Here is a 20,937-nt window from a genome sequence, read left to right as displayed (position 1 = left end):
GACAGCAACACAGTGGTGAATGTAGAGGTCCCTGAGGTATAAAGCCAATTAAAATCATAATTTTTGTCCTTTGAATGTGTTAGTACTCAGTGACAGGTGGATGAAGAGATAAAGCGATACAACGCTCAATTAAGTAGGTTGGCAATTAAACCAGGTAAGTGCTTTCACATTCAGCTGACACCACCACATATTACATCACTGAACAACTGTGACAACTCCAAGTTTTAAGTGAAAGGTCAGTCCTGAAAACTGAAGCAAAATGTGATAGCACTTTAATGGCAGCATTGCCTTTTACAGATTTATTTCCACTACAGTTTACAGGAAATGTCAGAAAACATGAGAAATAATAATTATTTTAAATAATATTTTTAAATCTGATTAAGTCCATTGAGGAGAAAAGGGCAAAAATTACATATTTACCAGTCAGTATTTTGTTATTGAGGTGGTCTAAGAGTAAAAAAGAAATCTACCCAGTTCTGTGAAGTCTGTTTTCAGGCTGCAGAAAACCCACTCTGTGATACTAGCATTGGTTGATAGTGGGCAGTTTCAGGTAGGGAAGGGTTAACAATATGATTGACAGCTGCATTTACCGATTTCTGATCAGACTCAGTCAGATGTGACTCACCTGTTCTACTCCCTGGCTTAACACAGAAGCAGAGTGAAATGGTGTCAGATTCATCTGGATTTACAGTTAGTATTTTTATTTGAACACAACTGGAGAAATTGTGAAAACATAAACAAAATCTCTGTTCTATGGTGACATTGTGGACTTTTTTTTAAGTTTGTATGTTTGAAACAGGTTAAAAATCTAACAATGACCGTTCCACCAAATTGCGCATTCCTAGTACACACACTGTCTGTTCCTTAACAGAGCTGATCTCAGCAACTACACCCAGTATTAATATCAATCTAAGTACCAATACCTTGACATTTACTTTGTGTACATGGAGTAAGGAGAGAGCCTTCCCAGCAATACCCAAAAAGCCTGTTTGCACCTTTGGAGAAGTCCATATTGTCATCTAGACTGAGTTCTCAAACATCTGTACTGGAACTTCAACTTGTGTAAACTTTCATTATTACATTTTTATTTTCAGTGGAGTCTGCTTATGCAGCTATGCGTACATAAGGCAGAAAAACAGACAGAGAGAGGAAAAAGAGAGACAGATTAGGTCCAAGGTACAGAGCATCAGCTGGTGTGTGCAATTACTCCTGTATCGCAGATAATGCAATTAGACCGGTGTGCTAAAGGGATTTGGCTGTTATAGTGTTGTCTTCCACAGCACTGGATTATAACTGAATTATCTGAGTGTTCTGCTCTACAGCACAGCCAGATACCAACAACCAGTGAGCAGAGACATACAGTCATACATGCATTAGTGTAGTACAATGGAAGTAACACTGGATCATATGGGGATAATTACACTAACAGCTTGTCTTTACACAATCCTAGTGAAAAAGGATTTTAAGGATAAAGTCTAAGTTGTTTAAAGTTGGAGGGTTAAAACGAATGTGAACTAGACAACTAAACAACACAACAGAAGCACACTTACTAATGAATCTTCAGTGCTTTAAATACACCATGAACAGCCACTAATATGTCAAGGTTACAGTTAACTTCTGATCCGTCAGTGGTTCAAAGGTTGTCTGTAGACAGAAACCTTTACCCCCTACGTCCAAGTGCCAGACATGAATCTTCTCTCATATGGAGACCTGCAGGAGCTCCACAGGGGGTGGGAAATGAACAGGGGGGACCGCTGCCAAAACACTGTGTGTAGGGGTAAATCTGTCTGGTTTGCTTTTCTACAAACACCACCACACCAAGACATGTCAGATGTCCTACAAGAGGAGGAACCAGAAGCATCTGTTGTGCTGACCAGATGGTCATTGTACATTTGTTATTCATTACCAAGTTACTTTTTTTTTAACTCATCATTTTGCCATCAACATTGCAGAACAAGCAGTGACACATGATGAGAATGAGGAATTCTGAAAGCAGAAGCCATCTTGATTCCATTAGAGCTGCTTACGTTTAAATTGATTCCTAATGGCCTTTTTAATGACTACTGTACAGCAGGCTTCTTTCACAGCCTCCCCACGCTGTCTGACAACCTGAGGGTTTCCTAATGTAAAACACAGAATTGGGCAAGAGATGTTATCATGCTGACTTTAAGCAGTTATCCTGCTCCACCGGAGGGGAACATGACTTATTGAAATCTAGCCAAAAGTAGCATCATAAGTTTTGTAAAAACTTTGCATTAATTTGTTCAATAGATGCTAATATATTTCACAGCAGAAGTTCAGTTCTGTATCAAATAGCTTTGTTACAACAAAGCTAAATCTGATTAGCAAACAGAGCGTGTCACCATCGACTGGTTTGGAATGAAAAAACTAGGTTGTATAATGTGCTGAAAAGAGAGGGTAAAAGGTACTTTAATCACCGCTATAGTAAATTGGTATATTCCATTACTGTTTTCCATCTGAAATGGCGGACATTTTGCATGGATGAGACTGAGTAATAATGTGCTCCTCCTCATCAGTCAACACTATCTCTTAGTACCCACCTACCATACTTTCATGATTTACGAGAAAATCCAGGAAAGCACTAAGAAAACAGTTGATCAGTTGTGAGTGAAATGTTGAAAAGATGTTTGAATCCACCGTTAGAAGTTGTACGTTTTCATAAAAACAGGAAAAAAACACCCGAAACAGGCATAAAGTGTTATCTTTTCCGAAGCAATACAAAAACCACAACACATAGTATATACTGATGGAAAACAAACTTTCTGTCATCCCCTGTGCCACGCAACTAACACTGCTTTAAAAAAGGACTATCAAGAGCATGACTCAACGAAGAGTAAACAGAGTTAAACAATCATAATATGTCAAAGTTTGAGTCACTGACATCTGAATAATGTTGTCACACAAGGGCTTTCATAAGAGCAGCAGCCACCGCTTACTCATCTGGAGCTGTTGTCTCCCTCCCAGTCTGAGACAAAAGAAAAACTTCCACCCTGGTTTCTATGGAAACGCCACACAGGAACACTTTTATTTTTGCTATTTATGGGTCTCTTGACAGTGCTGTGAATCTTGAGAAAAGTAGTCATTCAGGATCCTGCCAGTGTCCAGAGGGTGTGGAGATGGGCCCCAGGGTGGTCAAGTTAAGGGGCCAACGCCGTCATAAAAACTAAAGATACAGCAACACACAGTAGGACGGCAACATCAAGGGCCAAGTATCAGGGGCTGCATCTGAACTGAGACAGGTATTTATTGGAGATGGAGATTTGTAAAGGAATGTACTCTTGATTCAGCTTATTTGTGATCTACTATTGTGATTACTTGGGCATCAGTGCATTGTACACATTACAATAAACCAAAGTTTTCACATTCACTTTAGTTCATTTGGTTTCATTTCTTAAATAATGACTTTGAGAGAAAAATGCAGAAATAATACAAACTAACTGAAATCAGTATTCATGAAAAGGTAGGTGATGCTCAGTCTAGCGTAGTGGAAATCATTTATCTACTTCACTGCATTTTCTGAGAATGCAAAGAGATGTTAATCTACTCAAGCTTTTCAGGAACTTTAAGTTATGAAAGTTCTCAGGGATAGCTAGTAATAAATTTTCTTGCATTAGTACGACATTGGTCAGAACTGTAATATTTGGAAGATCCAGTTTAGTAAAGATCCACACATAGTACAGTTGTAAAGGACGTTATAATAGTTGGGGACAGAAAAAAGTTGATATCTGAACAATCCGCCAATAACATCCCCTACTTACATCTAAGTTAGTGTTGTAAAGTAGTAAATACCTAAATGTAAATATAATAACTAAGATGTCCATATACAATTGATTATTGAAAAAATCTGAAACTTGTACTGATTTAAAGTGTGTCCAATCAGGATCCAGTTTAAGTTCTGAAGGGAAACAGTTGCACATGTTGACTCCACAAACAGAGAAAGAAGTCTGTCCAAATGAGGATTTACGTAAAGGCGCCTTACATTTCCCACTGAAAGCTCCTCATGTTACTGATCCTGAAACTCTAAGAGGAACCCCGAGGTCAATGAACGTCTGCCAAACTTAGATACATGGACATTTATAGATGAATTTTAGCTCCAAACTTAGCATATTTTATTTCTTAAGAACATGACACCAATGTCACTGGCCTCCTGTCCAACATTTTAATTGCTCAATTGTATATATCATCATAAGAGGATTGATTATTGTAGATGTTGTACTTCCAGTGAAGAGACTTACTACTAACCAATGGCCACTATCAGAGCCAAGTTCTGCTCATTTCTCTTTGATAGTGAGTTGACAAACACACATTGCTGCAGTGGGTAATGTAATTGTTTTTAAAGCCCTGATCTAAAAGATCAGGAAATATGAAAGTGTTTTCAGTCACTTAAAAAAGTTTTACTATCATTAACTTTTGCTACAATTACACTGATAAAAGCCAAGAAAAGAGGAGTTGCACACTCTTTTCATATAATAGTACTGGTTTTATCTTTTTATGAAAATCTAAAATTTCAAGTCATTTTTTTCATTTTTTCATGCTGTCATAAATGGTACAGATTATTCAAACTTTTCAAGGTATTTCAAGAAGACAATGCATTGCCATGACAACACTACTTACCACAGCAATTAGCATTTCTGCCCATTCATTCATCATCTTACATTTACACTATGCCTCCTACCCCAAACCAACGCCATCCCTACAACTCACTGTGCTCGTTTGTTTCCCCTCACCACATAGCAAATGAGGTCCAACACATTAATCTACAGGCATGAAAACATGCAGAGCAGTCTGGACGCCAGATGGACGCCTGGATCACATGTGATGAGAAGAACAGGAAGTTTTCAAAAGCCCTCAAATCTCTCCTCCTGTTCCTCCTCATGTTCTTTCATGTTCCCAGGTCAGTGGAAGCGAATACTTATGGTACACAGAGAAAGAGAGAGACAGAATATCTCCTACTTCCCTGACTGCCTGTTACAAAGCACTCAGGAGTAACCACTCACTGACCCCTGCAATCTACAATTTTACTGGCAGTTCCTGACCTTGAGCTGTAGCCTGGGGGCTCATGGGAATCTTAGCGCTTGACTGTGATCAAAGCTTACCTTCCTGAAGTGGAGAGGCATGGCCTGTAAGGCCAAAATGTGCCTAACCAGGAAACATAGCGAGTTTTCTATGTAAAAAGACATGTGGTGAAGGTGGAGGTGGTCCAGTCTATAAAAACATTCAACACATGGACATACAATGAATACATTTCTGGGCTGCGTGCATGGTAAGCTATAGATTAGTTGTCTGAAGGAAAGCATTTTAGCAGGAAGAGAGCATGGATTTTACTGCTGAGCTGTGCTACATACGGTTTTCATGAAGGGGTGTGTGTGTGTGTGTGTATGTGAAAATGCAATTACAGAAATCTCTTTACTCTTTATGTAGCCTTACAAATGCAGACTGGCTTCTTTACCTTGCTGGCCGTCGGTGAGGGGTAACGGCTGGTTCTGGGTGGCCAGAGGATCACCCCGTCTGCCTGTCTGACTAAAGACTGAAAGAACAGAACTCTTTAACTCTGCGCCAGTTCATACACTGGGCTTAACAAATGCTCTCACAGGAACCCACTCACATTTCAGAACAGAGGGAGGAAGCCAGTTGAAAGCTAGAAAGACAAGGGCAAAGAAGCAGTGTGAGATTAAATGACTGAAAAGCTAATGAGACACGGAGAGGAAGCTGGATTGACGTGCTGAGTCTATATCTTGTTTCTGTGACACTGACACACAGACAGTGGGCCAAGAACACTTGTTTAGTAAAGCCCAAACAGCAAGAGAAGACAAAGAAATCTGAACAGAAAAACTGGGAAAAGCTGGGGTTTGTAGCTGACAGTCATAATGTCACATTACAGGATACTGCCTTCCTCAGCATTATTATAATCAACAAAAACTAACACAGAAGACGAACAGTGAAAAAAAAAAAGATCAGTTAACTTAAATGTAAAAATGAAGTAAAACTGATGTACAACAATAAAATGACTTTGCATGGCATTTTTAATAGGACCGTGTGCACTTGTAAAACTTACTTAAAGTACAATGAAATCAAAAAACAAACAGAAAGACTGAATATATAACACTTGTTGAATTACACAATTATACCGAAGAACTCTTTGATTCTCGAGCCAGTGTTTGGAGAAAAAGCTTTGTTTCAATCTGATTACAAGCTCAGATGTCCATTTGTCACATATTTAATGCTCTGGATTAGTACCAGGAGAGGAGTTCCACATATGAGACACCTATGAAGTTTGCTTGTATCCAAGTTACAGAGGGATTAGTTCACAAATGTCACAGTATCTGTGTATTGAGTACCAGTCAATATGAGCTGAATACTAAGTATTTCCTCACATTACTCTCCACTGTGCTGGTGAAAGCGTGCAGTGTCTGTGGCCTTTTGTTCCTCTTACTCATTCAGGGTGAGCCACCTGCTCAGCTCTGCTCAGACTGACTTCGATTTATGCAGGACATTGCATGCTGAAGGGAAATTTGACAAGGAAGTTTCTACAGGCTGCTGGCTGACCAATTTAAACTCATCTCAGTTATCTCCTACAGTAGTTAGTTTCATGACTCTTCAATTGTCCAGTGTTGCATGTCAGGCCTGTGGACAACTCAAGATCTTTTGCTTGCATTGGCTGGTATTTGTACGCCTCTCCAGTGGACAAACAAAGACAGGATATTGACACAGAGCTGGCAAAGGGCCAAGGTACAAACACTGCATCTGTTCTCCAACTCAAGAAGCAGCACAACACTGACCATTTTTCGCTTTCTTAATGGAGTGTTTGTCCATTCCACCCTTGACTTAACCCAGAAGTAACAAGTAGCTGCGAGCTCTTCTTTATCTACTGTGAAATGATATATGTGTGTGTGTGTATATATATATATATATATATATATATATATATATATATATATATATATATTCATACACACACACACACACACACACACATATATATATATCTATTAGGGATGTAAACAATTGTCGATAAGAATTTGCTCAATTAAATTATTAATTGTCCGTTAATTGCCCTTGTCCACCTGTCCACACTTGTCCGAAGGCTGCGGTTTGTCCGCGCTGCGACGCCGCAGCTGGGATAGTCGGTCATTGAACCGGATCATGGCGTTGATGAGTTACAATGTCTTTATGGACATGATGGAGCCAAACACAGACTGGCCCGTCTGTTTGTGGGAGCCAGAGCCGCCAGGATGACGTAGGCAAGGTAGGCAGCTGCCTAGGGCCCCCTTGCTGAAGAGGGCCCCCGATGGCCGCATGGTCATTTATCTGTACAATTTATTAAAAACTATCCATTGTAAACAAACCACCACAGTGAGGCAGCGCTAACCCTCTCCTGTACTGTTTTGTGACTGGGGCCCCCCAAACTAGAGGGAGTCCCCCTATGCAATGACAAACGCTATGAGGGTCATGTAGAAGTGACATCCGCCCTCGTGCACCCCCCATCACATCCCCCACTTGCTGTCAGTGGAGGAAGAAATGGTCTGTCCACACTGAGTATGGCGGCGCAGCCATTTAAAAATAACATCAATGATGAAGTGCTCCTACCCTTCAGGGTTTGCAAAAAGACAAAAAAGAAAGAAGAGGAAAAACGCCAACGACACAGCGGTAAGTATTAAGTAAACCATTGTTTTCTCCAAATAGGCTACAAGTGTGTGATATGTTTTAAACTCTGCGAAAAAAAACCCTCACATCAGTGACCAAACACAAAGATAGATGTTAGCATGAGAGGGTGATGATTCAGTTCAATAACTAATCATATACACACAACTGTGTTCTGTGTGAAGAATTTAAGTATAAAATAAACACAACTTCTCGATCGCCCTTTTCTATTGTTGTACAGCGTTCCAAAACTTCTTTTGAGCTAAATAATTTGGATGTGGAGGACCAAAGTACGACAACATTAAAAGTACTTTGTCATGAAAAGCCAAAAACTAAGCCTACTGAAGTGTTTTCACTTACTCTTGACAGTTGTCTGCCCCATGCTGCGGTCACAGAGAGAACTTCATTCCAAACAAAATCGTCTGGTCCTATGAATCCCACCCAGTTTGGCCAAATAATCCATCAAGTTCAATGTACATTTTCAGTTAGCTAGCAATTTCCGTTGGTGATCTCTCCATCCCATTAGGATGTCCCTTTTCCATTGCATTTGTCCATCTCATCAATACGTATGTTCCTTGTGTTGCAGCGACACGGTGGTGCAGTGGATAGCACTCATGCCTCACAGCAAGAAGGTCCTGGGTTCAATTCCAACACCAGTCAACAGGGGGCGGGACCTTTCTGTGTGGAGTTTGCATGTTCTCCCTATGTCTGCATGGGTTCTCTCTGGGTACTCTGGCTTCCTCCCACAATCCAAAGACATGCACTGATAGGTTAATTGGTTAATCAAAATTGCCCATAGGTGTGAATGTGAGAGTGATTGTTTGTCTCTATATGTCAGCCCTGCGATGAACTGGCAAAATGTCCAGGGTGTACCCCACCTTCGCCCATAAGTAGCTGGGATAGGCTCCAAGCGACCCCTGTGACCCTAATGAGGAAAAATGCGGGTTCAGATAATGAATGAATGACTATATATACACAACTATATATACACACACATATACATATGTGTGTGTATATATATATATATATATATATATATATATATATATATATATATATATATATATATATATATATATATATATGTATATATATATATATACACACACACATAAACTCACATCGGTCTTGTTTTCCACGACTAATCAGCAAAAGATGTCTGGCTGATAAAACATGATTTACTCCAATTTCAGGAATTTTGGATATAGTGTCAGTACGTCCCATTACCTATGATTATCTGCTGTGTGGCCGCCTGCCATAGTCTAAACTGCTCATCCAGTTTCATAATGAACATTTTTTACACTTGTCATGATAACATAAAAAGTTCTCCAACATTGTCCATTACGTCTGTGTTTCAGCAAAGCATCTGTGTCAAACCAGGATTACTGCACAGTCTGATGACTTGGATATCTGAAGAGCAATGCAGACAATCAGGGCTCATAACTCCTCAGTGTCACAAACACATTACATAAACTCCTGCGTGTTGAAATAGCACAACCAAACACTTTTCAAGCTGACAGACTCTAAAGAATCACTATGAACTGACTTAAATAGACTCACAAGTCTAGCAAAAATAATGATACTACTAACCCATAAATGCTGTGCTTACACAGTCAGAAACCTTGTTTGGTGTGTTGAAACCAACTGCTCAAATTCATTTCAGCTTTTTTTAAATTATTATTTTAAATTTCTATACAGATGCACTCCCACCAAAAAAATCAGTCCATATTTCTGGAACGATTCATTCTTACTGAATAGAGACATTCAAGGCCTCTGGTGTATTTTTTTAAACAGACAAATATAGCTAAAAAAAAAAAACACTGTGCTGTCAGGTTTTTACTGTATTGTGCAGTCTTGGCACCAGTCATGAATGGCAACATTCCCAGTTTGTGTGACCTTTATCATGTCATTCCCCTTGCTTTCTGCCATTGTTTCTTGGCTCCTCTCTACTATAAACAAGACAGAAAGGACAGTTCTGCTGACACATCACAAAAATGTGAGTGTAGTAATACCATTAGAAACTGGAGGGAAAGGAGAGACAGAGGCTGGTGTCTCTAAACTAATCAGCAGGCCCATATATGTGGGAGCTGAGCCTCTACTAAACATGATCAGCATAGAGATCACACCTTTCAGAATACAAATACAGCCTGGCTGGTTTAAACCTGGGTGACATTTCCACACAGTGTTGTCACAAGGCAGTTTGTGTACTCACTACACACCTGTGTTTTTGTGGTTCTAGACTGCGTAATGGGCCCTCATGGATCTAAAATCAGTCTGTGACTCATTAAAACAAACACTGCCCCTGGTTTCATCAAGTCAAGCTCACCCAGGGCAGGGTGTGTGTTTCTGCACAACAACTGAGCTCAAAGTGCATTTTCACCTAATCACAACAGTTCTGAAGGGAGTAGAGAGGGGTTTTAACTCTGTAGTGCTTCCTTCTGGTCATGTGAACCTCACTACCAAACTCCCCAGCCCGTGTCTTTGTCAATGTGCTCCACTATTCAAATCCACTTCAACAATTAACCACCAGCTGTCACTAAAAAAGACCTCACACATGTGGTGTAACAGAAGAAACTGGCATTTGGTAGCCTGAAATTTAACATTTTACACCATCATTTTCCATAACATGAACGTTACTACTGCAAGGAAGTGTTGCCAGAAATCTACATTAAGAGGGAGATGTGGCCATCACGAGTACTTCAGCAATACTAAAGTACATCTGACTGCAACTCTGCCCAACGATCAAATCTGTTGTCTATAACAGCTGTTCGTGAGCTGTTGCAAAGAAATGCTGGGAGTACAGAAGGACTAACTGTCTTCCTAAAGCTGACTGCAGATATTTAATGGGACATAAAATGTTCTCAAACAGCATCCACAGAGGACAGAAGCATTATGATCAATTATTTATTCACTGATTTTATCTTCATCGCCCAGTGTAGCAGTCTGAGATTGTCTATGACTGAAGCTCATAAGAGTCTTGAATAGCTAATCATTTCATATAATGACACAAAGTTCAACTTATGCAAACAGCAGGGAATGTATTTGATTTAAAAAGCTGTCTGTAGAGATTATGCTTCACTACATGTGCTAGGGGCAAAAATGTATTTGATGTGGGAAAAACCACCCAAAACATAGAGCCTCATGCATCCCATAGAAATTTATGAGTTGTATGAGAGTCATGAGTGATGGACAGTTAAAATGCAGAAGCTTCAATTTTTTGATGAAGGTAAAATCTGTCATAACACAAAATTATAAATGAAGTATTGTGATGCTACAGAGATGCCCAGACTTACAAATCATATTGTCCAAATATTGTACATCATTATTCTTGTATTTTTTTCAGTGGATAGAAAATGCAAGAATTACCATTGTCACTAAAACTGTAACTCATTAAAAATACTTGAAAAATGCTTTCCATTTAGATTTTCTTCTTTTCACACAGCAGCCTATGCTGTGTGAATGTAGCTGGATATTTAATGCAACATTCACACTACATATTTAAAAACATGTAACAAAGTGGTAGATGATACACTATACAGTCACTGTGAGAATGCTGCAGTGCTAGATGCTCTTGCACAGCTGGAGTAGAGATGCCACCATGGGGACAAATGCAGATTAACTGCACCTCTGGGCCATAAAAAACAAAACAAAACAAAACAAACAAAAAAAAAAAAACCAGGAAACTGTTCAGAAGGCAGGAGAACTGCAAATACGCAGAAGAACATTTTTCCAAGAAATTCCTTTGCCATCTCAGAAGGAGGTCAGGGACCACACGACTTCATGCAACAGCAAGGTGAGTCTGAGGCAGCTGCTGCAGCCAGAAGGTGTATCAATAGCCAGTAATAGTTCTAGGGTCAGAGGTCAAACAACTGAAAACAAGACTCCCTGCTAATCATGATTCTGCCTTAGGGATGGGAACCAAACACTTAACATGCCAGCAGTCAAACGGCCCATGGATGACCAATTCTGGGCCACCAATCACAGCAGAGGGTGGAGGTCAAACTGCTCTCTTAAGGCCAGGCAGGTATTAGGACCAGCTTGGAATGAGGGCAGAGAAACAATGCATGATAGGTTGTCAAACAGCTGACAAAACAATGAAAATAATAAATTCCACAGAAAACATTTGTTACTTCCCATGCAGTAAAACTAGCATATGTTAAACAGTGCAGTGCTCTGAGTTACATTATTGCATGATGAAAAGCGCACTTAAAGTAGGCTGCGGGAATAAGTGTCCATGGAATATTTTTATCAAGGACCCTGGAGCTGTAGCACACATACGAGTGCTAAAGAAAGGCTGTCACTGGCCAGGTGTGACAGCACTGTGGCAAGAAGAGGTCATGGCTGCTTCCTTTACTATTGTCTGACTGACAAACTTGACAGGAGATGATAGATGGGCATAAGAAACCACAGCGGACCACCCGCAGTCTAAAGGTAAATGCACAAAAGATATCTAAAATCATTAAAAAAAACCTTCAAAGTATCATCTAGGTAAAAGAGTCAAAACTGCAGTAGAGAAGTACACCAATATTATTTGAAGATGATGACTTACTACAAGACAGCTGCTAGAGCGGGGCCTGCCGTGGGGCTTTAAGGCACATCACAGACACATCACTGTATGCCTGACTATCAGTATCAAGAAATCTGCAGATACTATGTGTATGTGATGGACAGAGTTCTGTAAGATCTTTCATTATAACAGCAATGAAGAAAATGCATAGAATGTATAAGATATCAGGCAGACAGTACGTGTAAACACATGTTGATACTTAAGAGCTTTTACTGAAGGAGGTGAATGTGAACTGGCAAGTGGGACGAGACTAGACAGGCCCAGTGTTTAGAGGAGAAACAGTGACCTACTACTACTCATGGCATTCCTCAGAAAGACACTAATATGAAAGATCCTCCTCTACATGGGAAAAAAGGTTAAAAGAAGACTGAGGTATATAAGACAATTCTTGGTGGTGCAGAGGCTGGAACACGCTGAACGTAGAGAAGGACGAAGATGCAAAGCTGTACACCCTTCATCAGGGGTGCAGTGTTACCCTACAACGAAGAAACAACAAGGCTGCACCTCAATCGCATGATTAATCCTTTTGAACTTCTCCTTGGGATGATGTAAAACCACACTTCAAGAATGGTTATTCACACAGGACAACTCACCACCAGCATGGTAAAAGAGGTGAGAAAGAAGCAATGAGAAGCCGTGAAAGGTAAAAAAAAACAAAACAAACAAAAAACAAACAAAAAAACAAAATTTCTACACAGGGTTCTCGCTAGCGTCATTGAACGCCGGGGCCCCCGACGACGCTGTCCCTGGGGGCCCTGATGCTGAGATTTGACCCGCAACGCTGTCTTTCAACCAGCGTAGTGGTGTTTTTTTGTTTGTATTCTGCACCTGCTTGTGTGTATAGCGACTAGCTTGGCAGATAGATAAGTTTTTCAAGAAAAGCCTGATGCCGAAAACTTCTCTCCAAAGCTTTTACTCGAGACTTCACTGTGAAACTGCAACATACATACAAAACATGTCTCAGTTGTGTTCTTTGTTGCAGCACATTAACATAGCATTATACATTGAAATGACTGATAAAAGACCGCTAGCTCGATGCTAACATAAATGGGAAAATCCATAGGCATGCTAACGATTAGCATCTTCAGATTGACTTACGATTTACAACGTCTTTTAATCTAACAACAAAAGTTTACATCAGAGACAGGTTTTACTATTCATTACCACAACAACTGAACATAAAATACTCACAGGCAAACATTCTTTCTGGCCATACAAACAGAATGAGAGAAACGTGTCTGCTACTTTCTTCCCATGTCTGAACTAGCTACGGTAACACCGAAAGTACAAAACATACACCAGTGCAACGTATTCCGACCACCAGAGGGCCCCCTTTGCTTGCTTTGAACAACAGAACATCACAGTGTGTGTGTGTGTGATCGTCCAGCGTAATGATAACGAGATTTGAATTTGAAAAAATATATACCTTAGTCTTGGCGTAAAGCGCTGCAGGCAGGAAATGGGAACAATATAATCAACACCCCTTTGTGTGCCTTGATATTGTCTGACGCCCGCCCGGCAACATCACTTGCCTTACGCTCATTGGCTGACAATGAGACTTCAATTAATTTATCTTATTTAAATGGACCGATCACCTGTGGAAAATTACCTCTAAAATTTAGCCTGTGCATGCATGTAGTGTGAGTGCCGCTCGGATTATCCCTAATTTCGTGCAAGTGAATATTTTTCTACGATCATGTCTGTGTCGAAGTGCAGGACCAATGCCAAATGCAAGGGTAATATCGCATTGTTTTTTGGCTTCATTCCTCAAAATTTGCCCCTCAAAATGCAGGAAATAGTGTTTCAGAGAGTTATAAATTTCAAAATTTTCCAAGGGAGGATGCCCCCAGACCCCCCTACAAAACTCGCGCAGCGCACTCCATACATGATCCCCCTACGCTGTGAAAAAATCCCAGTGAGAATCCTGCTACAGAATCTTAGTTTTTACAAAATCACTCTATACAAAATAAAATGCAAAGACCACAATCTGTTACAAACACTGACAAACCATTGTTTCTGGCAGACTTTAAACGGTGGACACTGTGAGCCCTCAGATAATACTGGAGGCAGAAGACTCAGAAGGGTTAGATGTTCATCAAGTTGGGCAGAGATTCTAATTTAAAAAAAACAAAAAAAACCCCAAACATTTGTTTTGCAAAATATCTATTTGTGTGGCCCACCTATGAGTGTATTTCCACCCAGTTTTTAACATGATTTTGCATGTGAAAAGACCTTTGATGGATTTTAAAGAATCTCAAAGTATCACAAAAAATAGTTTTACACTTGGAAGGGGTGGAACATTTTGCATACTGTTAAAAAGAAAATAAAACTAACTGAACTGGAAGCAAGTCACATGATATCTATGAAACTTATTTACTGAATTTAAGTGTTCATGCTGAAGGAGATGAAAAATAGGACCAAGGGTCGTGTAGTCCAACGACATATTTAAAGACATTAATTGACATTCGTTTCACCTTTCAAGGTCACTCAAGGTCAAAGGTCATGGCACCAAATGAAAGCCCGTATGTGACTTCCTATCTATTGCCAATAGTAATTATATCAACATCTTTAATTGTTTTGAAGTTGTAGCACTTTGAAAGTTTTCCCATTATGAAGCAACGGGGATTTTTAAAATTTCAAAAGTTCATTAAAAAAATTTCAATAATTAGTATTTATTTGAACAAAGTTGGTAGACCTTACCCCAAAGACGTTCCACAACAAACATCAAGTCATTCTGACTGATGGTTTCAAAGAAGAAGATTCTTGAACAATTGTTTAGGGACCACGGATGAACAACAACTGATACCAATACTCCATCAGACCCTTCAGGCTGTTGGACTAAAAATGGAGGAAAACAAAGCATGTGAGAATAGCTAATGAAGAGACTGCAATGTTGCTTGAATTAATAAGAGAAACAAACAATAATTCTATTTCACATGGGATACAGCAACAACACAGCCATATGTATCAAGGACCAAATTGGAGCCAACAACTTGAACAAACTGTTGCACATCCTGACCAAAATGCATCAGAGGCTAAAGTAAATTGAAATGCATCATTTTCTGAAAATTTTGATAATTTTGAGATACCTGACTAATGGACTAACTAGTGGAGACTGGACATACCGGAACTGTCATAGTATATAAGCCAGTGGTGTATTTGTTTTTGGGGTTGATAAGTTAAAAATAGTCACCAACTATAATGTTAAAAGACAACTTACAATTTAACATAAAAAACTGCAGCTGAGGAAGAGAAAGACAAGAAGAAGACTTAAGCCAGCATTAGACAAGCTTTTAGAGCCAAGTTACCAGAGATACTAGTTGCACTGAAAAAAAAAAAAAAAAGAGTTTTGTTTCTTCAGAATGAGAGTCAGCAGTCAGCAGTACAAGGAGAACGGGGAGCAGTGCCGACTCACTGTCTAATAAACTCTAATCTCATTAGACCCTTAACAGGCTCCAGTCTGGATTTAGATGGCAAGGAGGGAGGAGGTACACAGCAGAAATATGGGGGGAAAAATACCGCCTGTGTCAAAGCCTCACAGGAGAAAATTACAGGTGGTTGCAAAATCCTTTGCACGCACTGTCCAGAAGGTCATGACTACATGTAGACCTCAGTGGGAAACACAGGGGAGGCAGTAGAAAAAGTGTGAGTGTGTTGAGAGAGTGGGAATGAATAGACCAAAGCGCTCTTGAAAAATTCCCAGTGGAAAGGAGTAAGTATGCGTTTGCCAGAATGTGGGCAGCGCAAGGCTGTAATGACGGGGTTCTGAAACACAGGCAGAGGTCAACCAGTCGGCCAAGAGGAAAAGGCTTGAACAACAATATGATGTCATCAAAGAGGGCCGGTGTGACTCATCGACCTCAGACGAGGGAGGTGCACAGGAATTTTAATGAGATACCTCTCCATAAGAAACTCATAAACAACATTCTTCTTCCTCTAAAGAAATACATCAACTATGAAACAATAAGACAAAATGCACGGCAGCCTCATTTAAAAACCAAAAAACCTCAAGGCACCTGGTAGAGTCTTGGAGGTGACAACGCATTAGACCACCTTATTCAATCAGACGCATGCACTAAGACTCTGTTTAACATCCTGTTGGTTTAGAATCAATTTTACTGGATTAGAAGGGAAACCATGACACCAGGAGGGGGATATCAAATGGCTTATAACAGAAAAAAACTTTCCTTGTGTGAAGCTCCCATTGCTAAAGATGAGAAAATGACCTAATTACATCCTCAAGAGCTTATGAGAGAATAGTGTCTCATTTCCATCAGCTAAACACACAAAAACGCAAGTCAGAGCACACGCATATGTCTACGAACAGCCACATCTAATACTTAGCTTAGAGTGAAAGTAATATTCTTAAGTACACCCTTTTAAATAGCCAACAATGTAGTGTAGCTTAATGTTTTATGACAAAAGGATAAAAATATCATGAAAGATAGTCTATTTCAAGTGTGTGTGAACTCCCAAGAGGTCCTAAATTATATCTAAAGACAGTCGCAGAAATCTCTAATTCTTCTGCCTTCACTCAACGCGGCTCCGACCCCTGACTGCCACGACTCATGAACCCTGACCCCTGGCCTCCAGACAACTCCAATGACTTCACTTGCTCTCACACAGCAAAAAAATTCACCGAGTGATCTGTTTTCAATCTGTGCGAACAAAATACTGTGTTATATGAGTCAATGAGGGCAAAGAGGAAGACAAAACATCCATGAAACTGAGCAGTGTGGAGGTGAGTCACCAACCTGACCAGACAACCACATGGCTCTGAATTCAAGACAAGCCTTTTCATTCACCCTCATCAAAGAAATGCCAGGACAGAGAGTCAAACAACTGCTGCAACCCTGGAGAAGCTACGAGGCGGGGGTAGAAAGTGAGGTTATTCACTAAACATTTGTCCCATTTGGTCCTGACACCTTCACTTAACACTCATCAGCTTCTGTTACTGGTAGCCTTCACGCACACAAAATCTCTGCTGGCCACTCTACACGTGTCGGTCAGTTAGGAAGATCAGAGGGGACCCGAAACAAAACCCTGTTGTGCATCTGTCAGGCAGCCCTCACCGCTCTGCCTTTCCAGTCATTCTCTCTGGCCATTTAAGAATTGGAGGTGGAGCTCTGCTTGAACAGGAGTACGGCACCAAAGGAGCTGGTTCAAGCTGCAAGATACCTCCCAAAAATGGAAGACAGACGGCGAACAATGAAGAAGTGGGACTGAGGGTGTCTCCCGGGGGCAGTGAAGCGATCAGTCCCCATGGAGCGGTGGCCACAGATCAGGCTCGGCAATCAGCGAGAGCTTTGATCTCAGCCTTTTATGTTCAGAAAATGTTACACCTGCACAATCGTGTATCCTCTTGTTCTACACCATCTGAAAAATGCTGCAGGATGTCAAGTAGATGTTAGTCAATAACATCAGTGAGAAATGCAACGAAAACAGGACAGAATCTGAAACACACTCACACACAGCCTTGTCACTTGAGCATTGTACAGTCCTTGTCTACACTGAGGATTACAATCAACAGCTTGGTAGTTTTTATGCATTCACTTCTTTATTAGTAACAGGCTTTTCATAATTGAGGGAAATTCCGCAGAATGGCTTTGAAATGAGCACAAATCCTCTGAAGTGATACTCTGGCAAATGAGGCGGGTCCCCCAGTAGCGATTTACAGCAGGGTCTCTGATCTTCATACCTGCATGGCTGGGCAGATACATTATCAGCGCTTTGACATTCCAATGATTCTACACAGGACCTTGACATCTTTTCATCTACTCTATCCTCCCCTTACAGAGACCTGAGCTCCACAGAAAGGGGCCCGCAGATCTTGCACAATTTCAGCTCTCACATTTTTTAGACCTGTTTTTTTGTGTTATAATGTTTAACAGACAGTACGTGACATTATTATGCTTAAATGTTATTTTTCCCCACAGTGCCCATTCTTAATTTCAACGCCAAATAGTCTAGCCAGCTTTGAGACAGTTCACCCACTTGCACACAGTGAAGATTATTGCAAATATCTAAGAAATGGTACTGTTTTTTCAGATAAATGCCACCCAATACTAACAGAGGGTTTGCTACAGCATCTGTCTGTTTCTGCACCTGGTTCAATTTGTGTTTCCACAAGGACAAGAAGATTGATAGTCACACAAATTCATGTCTCCTTAGGCTTCCAAAAGAGGAATTTAAGGTGTTGTGTCCTGCCTCCCTTCATTTAACAATTCATCTCTTTCATCAGTTTTAAAAGCACTGCTAAATCACAAACACATAGCAGTTCATAATTTAATTTAGCTTCTCTCACTTTACAACAACCACCCTCTAGTCCCACCCTTCATTTGTCACAGCAATTCACAAGAAACACTTAAGCAGGGATCTCAAGTGTAAGAAAGAAGACTGGGATTTTGGCAATGTCAGCAACTAAGAAAGACCTGAGAACACTCCTTATGGGAAAAGCACTGCTGCAGCCAACAGAGAGAGCAGATTCATTTGTTGGCTCTACTATTAACTGCTCCAAATCACTGCCATTAATAATGTTGGGCTTCTAGTCAACTGGCCAGCTTTCAGATCAACACGATAACAGTTAATCTTCAGTGAAGATTAGAGAGCCAGTAATGCAACATGCTGCTTTTAATCCAGACAGATTTTCTCTGTATTGTTTCAGCTTCGCCCTCACAATAGGAAACAAGCTCATGCTCAGTGATCCATGTTTAGCCACAGTGAGTATACTAACCCGCACAAGGGTGCTCTTAGCCTGAGCTCGCTGGGGTTGCGCTCCTGGGGTGCCCTGGTCCCTGGTTCCGCTGCTGTGTGCTCTGGCAACAGCCCCAGATGTACCATTTGTACAGACTCCTGCTCCAGGACCTGCCCTTCGAGGTCTCTGCTTTATACCATCCAGAAGACGCACAAGAAGGATGTTGCTGGGGAGTTCATCCACAGCACACTCCACTAACGTCCTGCACTCTGGACAGCGCAACTCTCCACGCGACCCCAGGATGCCTTGGAGGCATCGGCGGCAGAAGGTATGCTGACAGGGAAGCACCTTTGCTGTGGCATCGAGCCGCTCAAGACAGACAGGGCACTCAAGTAAATCCAACAACACTGACTCGTCCATTCTCTGAGTGTTCTGCCTCCTGTTCAGCAGAAAAACAAGAGGCTGAAAAGGTGTTTGTGTGGAAGCAGGACCAGTGCCATCACGTCACTCCCATGCCTCGGCTATGGCCATGGCATCTGCATCATCTAGAGAAAAACATGGTAGCATGCAGATTAGTCAACTGTAAGGGTAAGAAATAGGTCACTCATAGACATACATAGACAATAGACATTACATATGGCTGAAATAGTTGAACAGTGTCAGGCTCATTTGTTGAACACGAGAATCATTACCTTTTAGTCACATTGGAAAGACTGACTGTACCTTAGTGATGAACTGACAACACAGGTAAACACAAACGTACTACACTAGTGTCTCACAGTTGATTAACAAATTGAGAATAGAAAACCAAGTTAATCCTATTTACTTCAGCAGATAATTACACGTGGGAACTGTGATCTTGCATCTATGACTCTCGTAACATTTGTACAGTCAGCTCACAGATAAAGTTCACAGAAAGGGTGCAGGATTGAAGGACTGTGATTTATCTTTAAAGAGCAACAACATGATGAGCTGTTTTACATTTACACAGTCATCTCACGTTTCCGTTACATTAAAAATCAGCCTCATGTAAACCTTCTTACCGCTGACATCGGATGTAGACACTTAAAAGCCAAAACACAAAGAGTGGCCACAGTTTTCAATCTTGTTCAGCGTAGTGTAATATTACTCCGGAAAATGTCAATATTACGTAACAACTAGCAGCAGTACATAAAAAACGTGTACTGCACTTCTTTGGCCTTTTATGACCGAAAAAAATCAGAGAAGTAGTGTTTACTCCTCAGAAACATGAAAATGTATATCTACGAACGTAAAACTAACAGTTGTAATAACTTTGCTAGCATAACCATCGCTAACGAGGGGGGTCACTACTTTATTGTTGCCACGCTTAACAAACAAAAAATAAGTTTTATGAGCATTTGTTCTTTGAAAATGTTTCCCTTAACTTAGCAGACAAAAAGAAATACGCTTATAAAAATTGAAAACAACTCAAACACTAAAGGCGATTGAGCTTACCCCTTCCAAAACAGGACTCCTCCTCTTGTTGCCCCGTATCTTCTAATTCTTGCCTTCTTGCTAACGTTACTAGTTAGCAAGCTACCTACTTGCCACGTATTTAGAGTATTCAACACGCAATATTGTTCTTAAAAGGTCTCCAGAGGCGTTCAATATATAGAACAGAAATACAGTTAGTAAATACTAGAGTAAAACCTAACATGAAAAGCAAGCAGGCGAGACAACGGTACTCCAACTACACCGAGCGCCATGCTAGTACTTCTGCGCTGTTGGATTGTGTTGCTGCTGGAATCGAGCAAAGAGGGGGAGGGAGTACGTGGACTTTAGGTGCTATCCGGAAAGCGCAGAACATGACTTTAAATACCTGCACTGAAACGTTTGTGAAGTAAATTGTTAATATCTAATGGCAGTAACCAATTATATTAAAATCAGCTTGTGAGAATTTTTGTAAAGCACCGAAAAAATAGGTACACACATAATTTTCGTCCTTAGAATGGTTGACTACGATGTATTTACGCTCTTCATGCTGTCACTTATA

General features: G+C 40.5%; 1 protein-coding gene across 1 annotated transcript in view; it reads right to left on the bottom strand.

Moving 5' to 3' along the window:
• sh3rf1 (SH3 domain containing ring finger 1) overlaps positions 1-20,659 on the bottom strand; it is a 38,805-nt gene extending 18,146 nt beyond the window's left edge. The window contains 2 exon segments of the mRNA XM_030131513.1: positions 18,963-19,468; positions 20,400-20,659. Of these exon segments, the coding sequence (XP_029987373.1) occupies positions 18,963-19,343 (381 nt within the window). The 5' untranslated portion in view covers positions 19,344-19,468; positions 20,400-20,659.
• Positions 20,660-20,937: the final 278 nt, after the last annotated feature.

Source organism: Sphaeramia orbicularis, chromosome 4 (assembly GCF_902148855.1).
Source record: "Sphaeramia orbicularis chromosome 4, fSphaOr1.1, whole genome shotgun sequence".
Classification (NCBI taxonomy): Eukaryota; Metazoa; Chordata; class Actinopteri; order Kurtiformes; family Apogonidae; genus Sphaeramia; species Sphaeramia orbicularis.
This window is presented reverse-complemented; position numbering and strand designations above follow the sequence as displayed.